At 37.6% G+C, this 13,379-nt stretch overlaps 1 protein-coding gene across 9 annotated transcripts in view; it reads right to left on the bottom strand.

The window, feature by feature from the left end:
• Nucleotides 1-649: 649 nt before the first annotated feature.
• LOC140463084 (polycomb group protein ASXL1-like) overlaps nt 650-13,379 on the bottom strand; it is a 110,534-nt gene continuing 97,804 nt past the window's right edge. For 8 of the 9 annotated variants that reach the window (XM_072556773.1, XM_072556774.1, XM_072556776.1 and 5 more), the window contains 2 exons: nt 6,950-7,700; nt 650-5,012 (listed from right to left, as the gene is read on the bottom strand). In XM_072556773.1, the coding sequence (XP_072412874.1) occupies nt 1,707-5,012; nt 6,950-7,700 (4,057 nt within the window). In that variant the 3' untranslated portion in view covers nt 650-1,706. Of the gene's footprint in view, nt 5,013-6,949; nt 7,701-13,379 lie in introns of those variants that run through there. The other variant, XM_072556781.1, reaches the window with a different exon arrangement.

Below are 13,379 nucleotides of genomic sequence, written 5' to 3'. Positions count from 1 at the left end.
AAAGAGAATGCTCTTATTTTTTGAAGCAAACAGAACAGAGAATGAATTATTCTGAAGACAGGAAATTATAGGAATCACCTATTATGAAAATCACTAGTACTCAACTTTAGACTGATCCTGTATTCACACTCTTATAATTATTTATGAAATGTATATTTTCAATATTAAATTACTAGCTTGATTTGACAAAAATTGTGCCAATAATCTTCTGTAAACTCCACAGCCTTCATCTATGCTGATAATCACACAATAAGATTAGCTAATTATTGATGTTAGTTTACATATTAAACAATAACTTACTGCAGTTTACCCAATTTTAATAATGTTGTTGACATTTCGCTGGAAATTTACTTAACATAAAATTTAAAAACATAAAATGTGCCTAAATTGTGGGTGGGAGTCATTCTCAAAAAACTAACTAAAAGCAGTATAATTTAAAATCATTGAAAACTCACTTCTTTCACTCCAATATGCAACCTCAAAAACCCAGTCAAAACACAAGTGGCTTTGTCACATGTTAGTACAGATGAGAGACTATAACCTGTCCAGCGAAACAAAATTTCTTTTAATACTTCAAACAGATAAAATTTGGAGAATGCAAAGATCAAAGAGCTTAGCAGATTTATATGAACAATGTACCACATCACAATATAATTAATGTATTTTATTCAATTTACTACACAATTCAATACTGTGTAAAGATGTAAATAAAAATACAGCAAACACAGACAGAAAGTCACCCACGCATTAGAGACTAATAAATCCCAAGCATATACTCAGTCAACACAACAGCATGAACATAGACAAATAGAAAGGAGAAAGATTTGATGGCTGGAGATTAATGTACCCTGAGAATGAGTTTGTAAAGCCACTTCTAAATAAATTTATATTTGCAGAATGTCTTTGGTAAACAGGGAATGAGATTCAGGTCAAACAATGAAGTAAGACTTCTGCCCCATTGTTCTTCGCAATTATAAATGGAAAACAACAAACCACTTCTATAAGGCCACCTAATAAGCTTGCATCTTTGCTAACACTGTGTTCATAGGTTATATTCTACCACTTCCAAATAAGGGGGAAGCAAGCTAAACAAAACAAAGTGTAAAGATGCCGGTGTCAGTAACGCACTGGAAGCATCAAATACTGCACTCTCCATTTCAACCTTTCTGAAGAGCAACATCACCAACATGCAAAGCATACCAATGTCGGAGACTATAAGCATTTTAACATTGAAAAAAATAACTGAACACTGCTTTGTATTAGGTCATGAACAAATAGCAAAAACTCAACATGCTTAATCATGTGGTCAGTTTTACAGTATTAACATGTTGCTTTCAGTTTTACAAACTAAATCAGTGCATAGACCATTATTGTGGAATCAACAACTTCATCTTTACACATCTCTGGTAAGAAAAGACATTAACATTAGCAAAAAAATTCTAATAGGAATTCCAACAGATAGGTCCCTCATGATTTGCAGTCCAAAAATGGTTCATTAGGAACTGCTAAGATACACTTCCTAACGTTTTTGCATGCAGTTTATCTGCCTTTCCATTTATGTACAGTGGCCAGACTGGACTAAAAAAAAAGGCAAAATTATACACAATGATACACAATTTTGATACATAAATGTTGCACTTTCACCATGCTATAATAATCCACATCATAGGGATCCAGATTAGTCATTTCTTCACAACAGTTCTTCACTATCTCACCACAAGACATGATACACAAAGCTTAGATGGGCCTATACAATCATCATGGCAAAATGCTCCACACCCTTTGCACATGATCATGGCCTTTAGTCTGCATGAACATTTAAAAGTCATTTCATTGACACCACTGCTTTCAGCAAATGTCTGAGAAGGAACTGAAGAATTGTGATTCCCGAAGTTCGCCTTTTGACTCAGTGACATTACGCTTCCAGCAAGAGATGCTGGAAAGTTACTCATAGAGAGTTCTGAAACAGACGTGTTGGTGATATGACTAAATCCTGTGCTACTGAAAGAAAGTTTAGGAAGCTTGCCATATAACTGCTGCTGAATACTGAGCTGGGAATTAATGAGAGAATGCTCTGATGAATGTTGAAATTGTAGACCAGTCTCTTTAATAACTTTTCCAATATTGCAGTCCATCTTTATTGGTCCAACATACAATTTGTCTTTAGAATCAAAAGGAATGTATGCACCATCATTTATACCAATGATGTCTTGGTTTTGGTTATTTCCTCGACATGTGGGAATATTTTCAGTTTTGATGACTTTAAAGCTTTCATGAAGTTTAGGAAGCCATTCCCTTCTTGCGTTTGGCATATTTTCCATTCCAATTAAATTCCTTTCTGGTGAAGTCTGGGCAATGCCTGGCACATGCTCAATAACCGAACCCTTTGATTGAATCTTAATTACTTCTGTTGCTCTACAGCTTCCATCATTTTGCACAACAACTGTGTTATGTAAATAACCATGGCTAACCTTTTGCCTCCCTGGTATTCCACTGCACGCTTTAGCTATTACCGAACCAAATATTGTGTTCTGAGCCTCCAAACTTTTACAAAAGGTAGGTGTATTTGGAATGTAGTAGCCAGACACGGTAGAGCTACTGATTTTCTTCAAGGTCTCAGGCATGTTTCTAATTATAGGGTTTTTTACATTGGGACTGTGTATATTTCCAGGGGAGACTTTCATTAGTTCTTTGCTGCTATCTTCAAAATTGCAAGAAGCACGAGTTAGTTTTTCTGTTGTGGCTTCAGACTCTTCAACAGGTTTAGAAAGATCTGGTGTTCTATTTCGCTGCTCCTGTACAACTGGACCATCTCCAAGACTTGCACAATCCCTGTCCAAGACCATCTGTGATTGCACATACTGCTTACCGGATTGCAATACAGTTGACTTCATCTGTTCAAGTCGTTTTTGAGACAAATCTCGAAAATCTCCTGACAATATTTTATGCAAATGACAATCAGTTAACTTGATTCCACTGTGTACTCCACTGATTATACTTTTGATATCAGTTGTTTGTGGAACATCAACAGTCAACTGACTGAAATTTCTTTCCTGCTTCACTTGTGGGTTCTCAGAAAGCAGTGGAGGCGGTATAAGCAATCTAGTTATCTCCAATTTGGTACCAGAATGTGACTGTGGCAAAACCTTCTCTAAAGGAAGGCTGCCCTGAAGTAACTGGGTAACCAACGGGTTATTGACTTCAACGGATGAGAGTGGCCTATTCAAATTACCAACTTTTTTCGGCTTTTCAACACTTGGATGTAGCAAAGAGACAGTCTGATGCATGTTATGCAAAGTTTCAGCCTTCTCGTTCTGACACTCATTTGGTCTTCCATCCTTTTGCAGCTGATTATCCTCTAACATCTGTAAATGTTTGGGCAGATCACCATCATTAGTCCCTTTGCATACATCAGAACTTTCCACAATTACACCACTTTTAGAACAAACAGAGGTTCTGTCATCTTTCAGTATTCTTTCATTTGTGGGCTGTATACAACCTTCATCAGACAGCTGTCTACCTATTTCAGTCTTATAATACAAGCCATTCATATTCAGGTCACTCCCAGAATTTTGCTGCCTTTTGCTGACTAGCTGGCCAAAGACATCCTCTAATACTGCAACATCTGATTCTATCGATTGGTGCCTGCCATTTGCTACTGCCTGCTCATGTTTCATAAGGTGCTCTGGGGCACATTCTGCATCATCAGAAGCAAAGCAGTTAAGCCCCTCAGACTCGAGAGAAAGTTTTTGTGTTAATGAATGGCTGGGTTCCTTATTAGAGCATGTTGACACTATTACAGATGTCATCTGTTTCTCTGCAATATGAGATACATTTGAAGCCTCCAGTAACTTGCTTATTTCTTGCTGGTTACTTACATTAACTTCAGCACAATCACTATCATTTTCATCATGTGACTGCAAAGTTGGAGAACAAGTTACTTTATGGATTAATGGAGATTCAATTTCCTTGACGGTGCATCGATTAACTTCTTGTTCACATAAATCAGTTTCTGGAAATTCACCTGATAATTGGGTAGACAAAACATCTGTAGTGTTTGCTTTAGTTTCCATTTCATTACTTGGCAATGAATCAGATTCTGCAGTTTTCACCCCCACAACAGGGATGTCCATAGTGTTGAGGACGACAGTATTCTTAGTTTCAGCAACTATTGGTCGAGAGAAACCATAGTTTTGAAGAGATTCATCAATGCAAATTGTTTTATCTTTTACAGACTTCTGGATTTGATCACAGGGTAGATGCAAAGGATTATCAGCTTCAGGAAATGTAACGATTGCTGCTTCACATTTAAGCTTTTCACTCGATTCATTACAGATATTGTCTCTGTCAGCACTCAAGTTCAATGCTTCAGGTGGTTGATCCTCTTGAAGAATTTCAGTTTCATCACTGTCCGTTTGCCCATCAGAAACCACAATGTCGCTGAGTTGACAAACAGTAACCTGATTGCAATCTTGCACATCAACCACTAAATCTGGTGATTTACTGTTAATTATTGTGTAATTAGCATCACCTCCCAAATCAGTTTGCTGGATATCATCTGTCTCCAATTTACCTGGTGTTATGTCAATTAGATCACTTTCCACACACTCCTCAATTATAATACCTTGCTTAACACTATTCTCTCCATCACTGTTTTTTTCTGGTTCATCTGTTGAGCAGGTTTGGAATAGCTGTGCTCTATACTGATGTTTTGTTGTAGTTTGTTCAAGAGCTCTTGCTTTTCCGTTGTTCTGTCCGAGTGAATCAGTGCCCCGTGGTCCATTACTACCACTACCCCTTCCCCCTGCTTCCACTGTAACACTGGCAGCTGCAGCTGCTGCTGCCTCCCTTTGTGCCCTGGCTTGTTGAGCACGGGCTTTGATATCTGCAAGTGTTCTGGCACCTGTCCTTTCTCGACTGACTGTTCCAACTGTAGTGATGATTCTGGGGCATATCTGATAGGTTGGCTGCCCTTTGACAACCCATGGTGGTTTGATTCTTGAGAGCTGAATCTGGAAGAAAAATAATTAAAAATTTATTACAGAATTTTTTATGAAATAAGCTTTACAACAAAGACAGCAACTGGTTATACTTCATACAACATTTTCTTGGATGAAGATTTGATTGCTGAGATATTGATTCTTCAGCGATTGCTAATAATTTCAAAACTCTACACAGCAAAACCAAAAAGGTAAACTGTAACTGAAAAACTAAAATGCAAACAGAAAAGCACTGATAACACACAATGGGTCAGCTAATCTGTAAAGAGAAAAGATAATTTAATCAGTGTGCACTCTCACCAAGCCATCGCATTAATGTGCAAAAAAATAATAATTTTATAAGTGACCAGCTGCAAGTTAATAGATCCAGGTTTCTCCAGCTTACTTGTTTATTCTCTCCACGTAATGGTTTACCAATTGAACGTACATTTACAAAACATAAAATCAGGAAAGAAAAATGTCCTGCTCTGAATGACACAAAGTAAATTTCTGGTCACTGCGAAAACACATACAGATAGGAGGAGCTTGCACTTGTGTAGCACTTTATCAAGTCTTTTGGATTCCCAAAGCACATCATAGTAGTGTAGTCATTGTAATGTTGTAAAACTCAAGCATTCCAACCCAAGACTCCTTAAACAGCACATCAGCAATTATTCACAAATTTGTATTTAAAATGCTGCTGTGTACCAACAAAGACCTTAGGTCAGGATACCCAACAAAAAACCTGCTTTTGTATCATTGTAAGATTCTTCAAATCTATTTGAGCCACCAAAATAAGCAATAAGGTCTCTGTTCAAATTATCTAAAACAAAGTGCTTTCATAGTATCAGTCTAGATGGCATATTCCAAACTCACAGTGAGGCATAAACTCTCAATATAAAGACTCCGACGTGTACACCAACTGAGTAAATTGCGATATTAAGTCTCAAGAGATAATGCAAATTTTAAGATCTTAATTAATAAAGCACAACATGGGATTCATAAAGCTCTTACTTTCTAATTAAAATCTATGAACAGAATACATTTCCGTTAGACTTTCCTCGTGGATGGCTTTTTAATATGTAAGTAGTTTGTCTCGGTCTAAGCACTTGTAGCAGAATACCTCAAGAGCATGAGCAGACAAACCAATTTTTTTCACCAATGAATCATGTTTTGCAACTATAATGTTTTCCACTGGAGAGCTAACAGGATTTTTCAGGAATTAGGATAAGGAATTAAGATGACCCCAAGACCCTAGCAACTGCAGGGAAACTGAACACAAAAAAGGCCAAAACTATTCAGCTGGATTTACTTGTAAAATACACTACTACATATAAATGACAAAGTTTACAACTTTTAAGCATAAACTTAGTAACCTAAAATAGCTAAATGACTATCAATTCAAAGAGAGCAATTCTAACTGTGAAAGTGCAATCACAATCTATAGGACCACTTATTCAGTAATTTAGTACCAACTGGAACCAAACTAATAGTCTCACTTAGGAGATAGATAGCAGGTATAACAAAATAAAATACAAGTTTTAACTAGGACCTAACCTACACAGCACAAAACTCAACTACCACAAATCCTCCAGTCATTAAAAACAGAAACAGACTATTTCAGATAACACCACCAGAATTCCTAACTACAACAGACTTCAGATCAACCAACATTGAAATAAAATGTATGAAGCATTCAACATTAAAACAAAAAGAGGACTAACCATTTTAAAGAGGAGGAAAATATCAAAGGTTTTATTTTGCATGCAGAAAGAGGAGACCAGTGATTGTGCTTTTCAGATGGAAGGTTTGACAAGTGAATCATGGCATTTCCTAGATTTAACATTAATCTCAAGAAAACAAAGCATCACAGCTACTGTCCCAAATTGTTTGGCATCATCTAACAACAGTAAAATGGAAACTACAGTGTGCTTTTCAAGTAACGATTCAATAATTTTATATGTACGTACCCTAATTGGTGGCACCTTTGGCTCTTCTTTTGTAGGATGCTCTTTTTCTGTCCGAAAGCTATCAATTGTGGTCCGAAAGGACTGATGATCTTCAAGTCGTGGCTTTTTCTCAGGGCCAGAGGTTGAGGCACCGTGCTCAGAAGACTTTCTCTTTTGGTCTTTGGACTCTGAAGAATTGTGCTCTAACTCACTTTTCAAAACAGCACTTCTTATAGTAAGACAGGTGATCTGATCCTTAGTAATCCCAGCAGGTTGCACATCAGTCAATTCTGAACATCCATCAGATTTGCTATGTTCTTGAGATTGTATTCCTGCAGGTCTTTCTGTAAGTAATATAGGTTTGGAGTTTAAGGCAGATTTACTTGGAAGATTTTCTTCTAGCTGTCCCGGTCTAGCTTCATTATTACTTAAACTAAGTTGATCTTCATCTGCACAGCCAACAGCCTGAAACACCTTGGCCTCATGATTGTGCTGTTTCTGGCTCCTGGTATCTTGAAAAGACACCATGCATGAATCTGTTTTTTCACTTGGTTCAGGAAGTTCAGCCTTTGTCTCTTTAATAAGGCTCCGCTTCACTCTACATTTGAGGTCCACCTTTGAACTTCTAGTACATTTCCTTAATCTCTCATCCTGCTTTTTAACCGGACTTTGCTGTTTAGATGGTCCTGCTAATACAGGTGAACTGGCTTCATTTTCTATTCCCACTTGTACTGATGTCTGCTGTTCTGATTCTTCTTTAGTCAAGCCCAGTCTGTTAACATAACCAAAACAAATATGCTCACATATATTGGATTGCATTGTATAGCAACACGTGACAATTGTAATTTTCAATTTTCCTTCCTGAGATTTCACTTTCAATTTGATTGGATTCCATCTGCACTAATTCTATCCTGAAGATGTAATTTCTACAATTTAAGCTGGGTCTATTGCATATGTTCAAGAATATTGTAAGACAAGAGGTAAAAATGGGACTTTTTAAAACAAGAGTAAGCTTTAATTCATTTTTGAAATGCATGTCAACATTGTAAAATTAGACAAACAAAATTCCAACCCAGTTATTGGTCGACAGTGTCGATAACAGTTTAGCAAAATGGGTGGACAGTGAACTTATGTACACAAATTGTTGGAACACGTATTACATCAACAGAATTTAAGCTGGATTTAGTGATAAATTTAAGTAGTGTGAAGCTGAATTAAAAATAGGAGAATTAAAACAAAGTGAATGCCTCATGGTGTTGACTCTGCACAATGCCTGACAAATCAGGAGCTGCAGCCATCCACAGAAAGCCAATTAACCAACATCATGCCGTGCGTCAAGTGAAATGTCTCAGCTGGTCTCATGCCTAGCATTTCTTCCTTTGTTAGTCAACTTGAATTAGTAGATAACATTTAAGTCTACGCTGTTGTGGGATATGAACTCACACGAGTCAAGATGTATGTTGCAAAGCTACCTACCCAATATAAAAACCAATGTAACAGTAACTCGATTCAGAGAGTCATAAATAACATTAGCATCACAATTTGGAAAGTGAAAGAATCAACAATATTTTTAATCTCTGAAAAGTGTCATGGTTGAAAGCAGGATGAATTTTATTAACAATAGATTAGTGATCAGTAGAGGAATGAAAGGCTATGGGGAAAGTGGATGCAAGGGGTGTTGGATCAGCTGTGACTCTAATGAATGAGAGCAGATTCAAGGGGCTGAATGGCCTACTCCTGTTCCTATGATGTACAATTGATCCTAAAAATAAATAAGGACAAGGATTCACAAAGCCATGCTCGACAAAGTACCTATCAGGAGTGAAAAAGTCAACATAACCTACTGTGTGAAATGTGATGTACACAGTTCATGTGTGTCAAATTTGTAAAACTTATGCAAACTGACTCCTCACGCTACTATTGACACAGCTAAATTGGACACTCTGATCTGCACACCCATTTTTTTCTGTGCTCCTACCAAATAAGGTTTCATTTTTGGAATGTAGCCACACAACACTTACCGCAAATGTGCATGAAGTCCATAGAAATTCTCATCGCATAAAAGAAAACGTTACAGAAATATTTATGAACATCCTTTAGAAAACATCACTAATCTGTATAGGCCACTAAAATAAAGCTGTTTGGAAATACAACTGTCCAAATATTTAGCCAGTCATTTCTAGGAGGGGTAGTCTATCTTTCTCTTTTGGTTGACACTCTACATACCATCTATAATTCACTGCAACACTACTTCGGAGATGGCATGACTGGCATACCTGAAATTAAGGGAAACTCAAGTTGTATTCATCTTTCTTAATAGATAGATAGATCTAAGCATTAACATCTATTGCAGCTGCATTGCAGGAATCTTCATAACATGACACAAAGTCAATCCAGACAGTAGCTACTACTTTTCCTGTTAAGCAGTCATCATCTTAGAACATGAGAAGTGACCAAACAAAATGGCAATTGTTTGAAGAAATTATGCAGATTATTATTAGATTACATGCTTGAAACACCCAAAAGGAATTTGAAAACTCTTGATAACTTGGGCAGACGCAAGATAATCCCAAATATTTTTTTTTAAAGATGTCAACAACTAAGCCACATTCTGCGCATCAGGTTTAATTGGAAGCACTAGCTTCCGGAGCGCCACTCCTTCATCAGGTGGTTGTGCAATTTACAGGTACAACAGAAGCTGACTGGTGAGCAAAGATGAGTAATTCTGTTTTCTACTCAGTCTGAAACTTTCCTAATCTTCAGCCAGTAGCAACCACAGTATAAAACTAAGTTCAAAGAAAGGAAGGGCAGCTTGCCCCCACATAATGCCTATCCTATGGCATGTCGGGAGTCTTGAGATATTTCATGTCATTTAGTTGCGTAGGTGGTGTTACCAGCTGCAGAAACTTTAGCTCTGGATTTCAGAGCTCTAATGGCAGCTAGAGTCACTATGATTCATTCACAAGGCAGAAGACTATGTGGTTATCATATATAAGGATGTGGGCAATAAGTGAGAACAGAGGTATGCAGGTAGATAGGGAACAGATGATTGCAGGCAGGCGGAGAGAACCAGGCAGGTACTGTAATGTGAACCAGGCCCATGGCTCAGGCAGCTGAACTGTACAGGAGGGAGGGAAAGAAATAACAGCATTAGTTATAGGAGATGTTAGTCTGGAGAAACAGACAAGCATTTCTGTAGCCAGAGATATGACTCAAGATGGAATGTTACCTCTCTGGTACCAGAGTCAAGGATATTATGGAGCAGCTGTTGGACATTTTTCTGCATTAGCCAAAATTTGCAGTTCACATGGCACCAAAGACATAAGTAGAAGCAGGATGTGGTCACGAGTCAGAACTTCGAGATTTAAAAAAAAAACAGAAAGCAGGACCTCAAACGCGATCTCTACGTTATCAGTGTCATGTACAAATGAATACAGAAATAGGAAGATAAGACCTGCTTCCTGGGTCACATCTGTGGCCTCAGAAATGCCTGTTTCCCTCCAAGCGAACATCTCCTGTCACTACTGCTGGGATCTTTCTCTTTGCCTCCAGTACAGCTGTACAGAGCTGGGTTTGAATACTTTGCAGGTAGTACAGTTGGAGAGGGTTTAATAATAAAATAGTAATTCCTCCATATCAGCAAGATCTGTTCCTGAGAATCCCCATAAATGATGAAATTTGATTGTGCAGTGCTCATTAAAATTGTCAATAATATAGCGGATATACTATTTCTGCCCACAGATGCTGATTTTTGTTGTCACTTATTTTTTGGCACAGATAGGCAAATTTGAGATTCATTATTTTGCAGATACATAGGGATTTACTGCATATGAAACAGGAGATAATCCAAGAATACCAGGATGCATAAAATATTGGGAGATCCCATTTAGGACTAGAATAGAGAAATCCAAAACAGAATAAAAGAATCAACTAAAAGTTATAGGCATACTCTGACATGTTGAATTATGATATTGCAGCTAGAAGAGGCGCCCTGCTTATGGAACAGTATGATTGGGTATTCAATAATCCTGGATGCAAAGTGTTCAACAAAATTGGAATAGGAAAAAAATAGGAGTTGACACAGTCTTAGTTGAGGACAGCATTGTCATACTGGAGGAAGAGAATGTCCCAGATGGTTCAAGAAATGATTTTGCTAAAGCTAAGAAGCAAACAGGTTGCAATTACATTGCTCAGGAAGGTCTAAAAAGATACTACAGGAAGTAGAGAAACAGAACTGCAAAGAAATTACAGTCTAATAAAAAAGGGAAGACTGGTAGGCCTGGGTCTTGGAAATGAGGTGGTCAAGTAGACCAGGTGTTAGTGACAGAACATTTAAGAGAGACAGCAATCATTCATTTGATCACTAGGATCAAGAGGACGGTGGAAGAAAAGCAATAATCAACTCTGGAGAGCTGACTACAGTAAGACAAGAGGAGAGCTGGCAGTATACATTTGAACCAAAGGCTGGATAGAAATTCTGTGGGTGAACAATGGGCTACCTTCAAAGAAGAGATGATGATTCAGATAGAGTCAAGTTATATTTCCACAAAAGGAAAAGGTAGGGCAAATAAATCCAGAGCTCCCTAGATAAAAAAGAAGATAGAGATTAATATAAAAAAGGAGAAATATGCTCAGGTGTCAGATGGAAAATACAGTTTAAAACCAAGATAAATATACAAGGTCCAGAATGGAAGTGAAAAGCAATAAAGTGAAGCATGATTATGAAGAGAGACTAGCAGCTAACATAAAATCGAATCCCAGAGTCTTCTAAAGGCACATAAGTATTTAAAAAAAGGTGGTAAAACAAGGATTGAAATTGGTTAAGAACTTAAGAAGGTTACTTACATCTTAAAACAAGGTTATGGCTGAGATATTAAATTAATAATTGACATCTGCCTTTACCAAGGAACCAAATGTAACTCAGCCAACAGAAGGCACAAGAAATTCAGTTGTTTCAGAATTCAAATTTAATAAGGCAGTGGCAATGGATGCAGTGTCTCTCCTGAAAGTCATACAACACCAGGTTATAATCCAACAGGCTTATTTGAAAGTACAAGGTTCGTAGCACTGTTCCTTCATCAGTTGATAAGGCAAAAGACCAGATAGAATGCATCTAAGGTTACTGAAGAAGAAAGAATGGAAATTACAGAGGCATTAGCCATAAATTCAGTCTTGCTTAGACTTGGTGTTGGTGGTGGTGGAGGGGGACATGTTTGGGGACTGGAGAGTTGCAAACATTATACCTTTGTTAAAAAAAATGGAATGAGAAACACAGGAATTACATATCAATCAGTTTAACTTCGGACGTGGAGAAACAATAATTTGGGGTAAATTTAAATCACATGGATAAATGTGGATCAACAAACAGCTGCTGAAGCTTTCCGAATAAGTAACAGAGAAGGCCGATGAGAACAATGCTGTTGATAGGATGTATGTGGGCTTTCAAAAAAATGTTTGGCACAGTGCCAGACTTGTAAACAAAGTCAGAAGTCATGGAATAAATGGGGCAGTAGCAGCGTGGATAGAAAAATGGCAACGTGTTCGGAACAAGAGTAATGGTTAATGTCTATTATTTGGATTGGAACAAAGTCTGTAGTGGAGTTCCCCAAAGGTTGGTATTAGGACCCTTGGTTTTCCTGATTGATATTAGAGATCAGGACCTTTTGGTGAAAGGGAACAAGATCAAAATCTGCAAATTACATCATACTTAAAAGCACTGTAATTTGTGAAGAGAACAAGGCAGAACGTCTAAGGGACATTGATAAGGTGGTTGGATGAGCAAATAAGTGGCACATTAATTTCAATATAGGGAAGAGAGAGTTGGTACACTTTCAGACAAAGAACATGAACAGCATAAACTAAAAAGGTATGCAATTCTAAAAGGTATTCAAGGAATAGCCAGACCTGAGTACACATATGTCTAAATCATTAAAGATGACATGACAGGTGGAGGAAGCAGTTCATAAAGCAGACAGTATAGACAGTATCTGAAGCTTTATTAATGGGGCAGAGTACAAGAGGAAGAAAGTTATGCTGAACTATAGGACACTAGTTCAACAGGTGGATATTGTATACAGTTGAGTGTTACACTTCAGGAAAAATGAGAATGCATTGAAGAGAGTACAGAAGAGGCTTTCAAGAATAATTCCAGGAATAACAAGTCTCAGTTACGAGGATAAATTGGTGAAGCTGGGACAGGAATCGACTGATAGTGGATTGGAAGAAACTGTTCTCATTCGTGAAAGGATTGAAAACAAGAGGTCACAGATTTCAAGTAAGTTGCAAAAGCAGCAAATTATGTGACAAAATGCTTTGTGGGGAGAGAGGAGTTAGGGTCAGAAACACATTTCCTGTAAGCATGGTGAACAGTAATCCTTTAATTTTCTTTCTGGCTGCATGCGCCTCCAAGTCTGGAAGTCAATGTTGCAATCACCATGTGCGGAACCTCAAA

This window comes from Chiloscyllium punctatum, chromosome 37, assembly GCF_047496795.1.
Source record: "Chiloscyllium punctatum isolate Juve2018m chromosome 37, sChiPun1.3, whole genome shotgun sequence".
Classification (NCBI taxonomy): domain Eukaryota; kingdom Metazoa; phylum Chordata; class Chondrichthyes; order Orectolobiformes; family Hemiscylliidae; genus Chiloscyllium; species Chiloscyllium punctatum.
The sequence above is the reverse complement of the archived record's forward strand: the minus strand, read 5'-3'. Positions and strand labels throughout refer to the sequence as shown.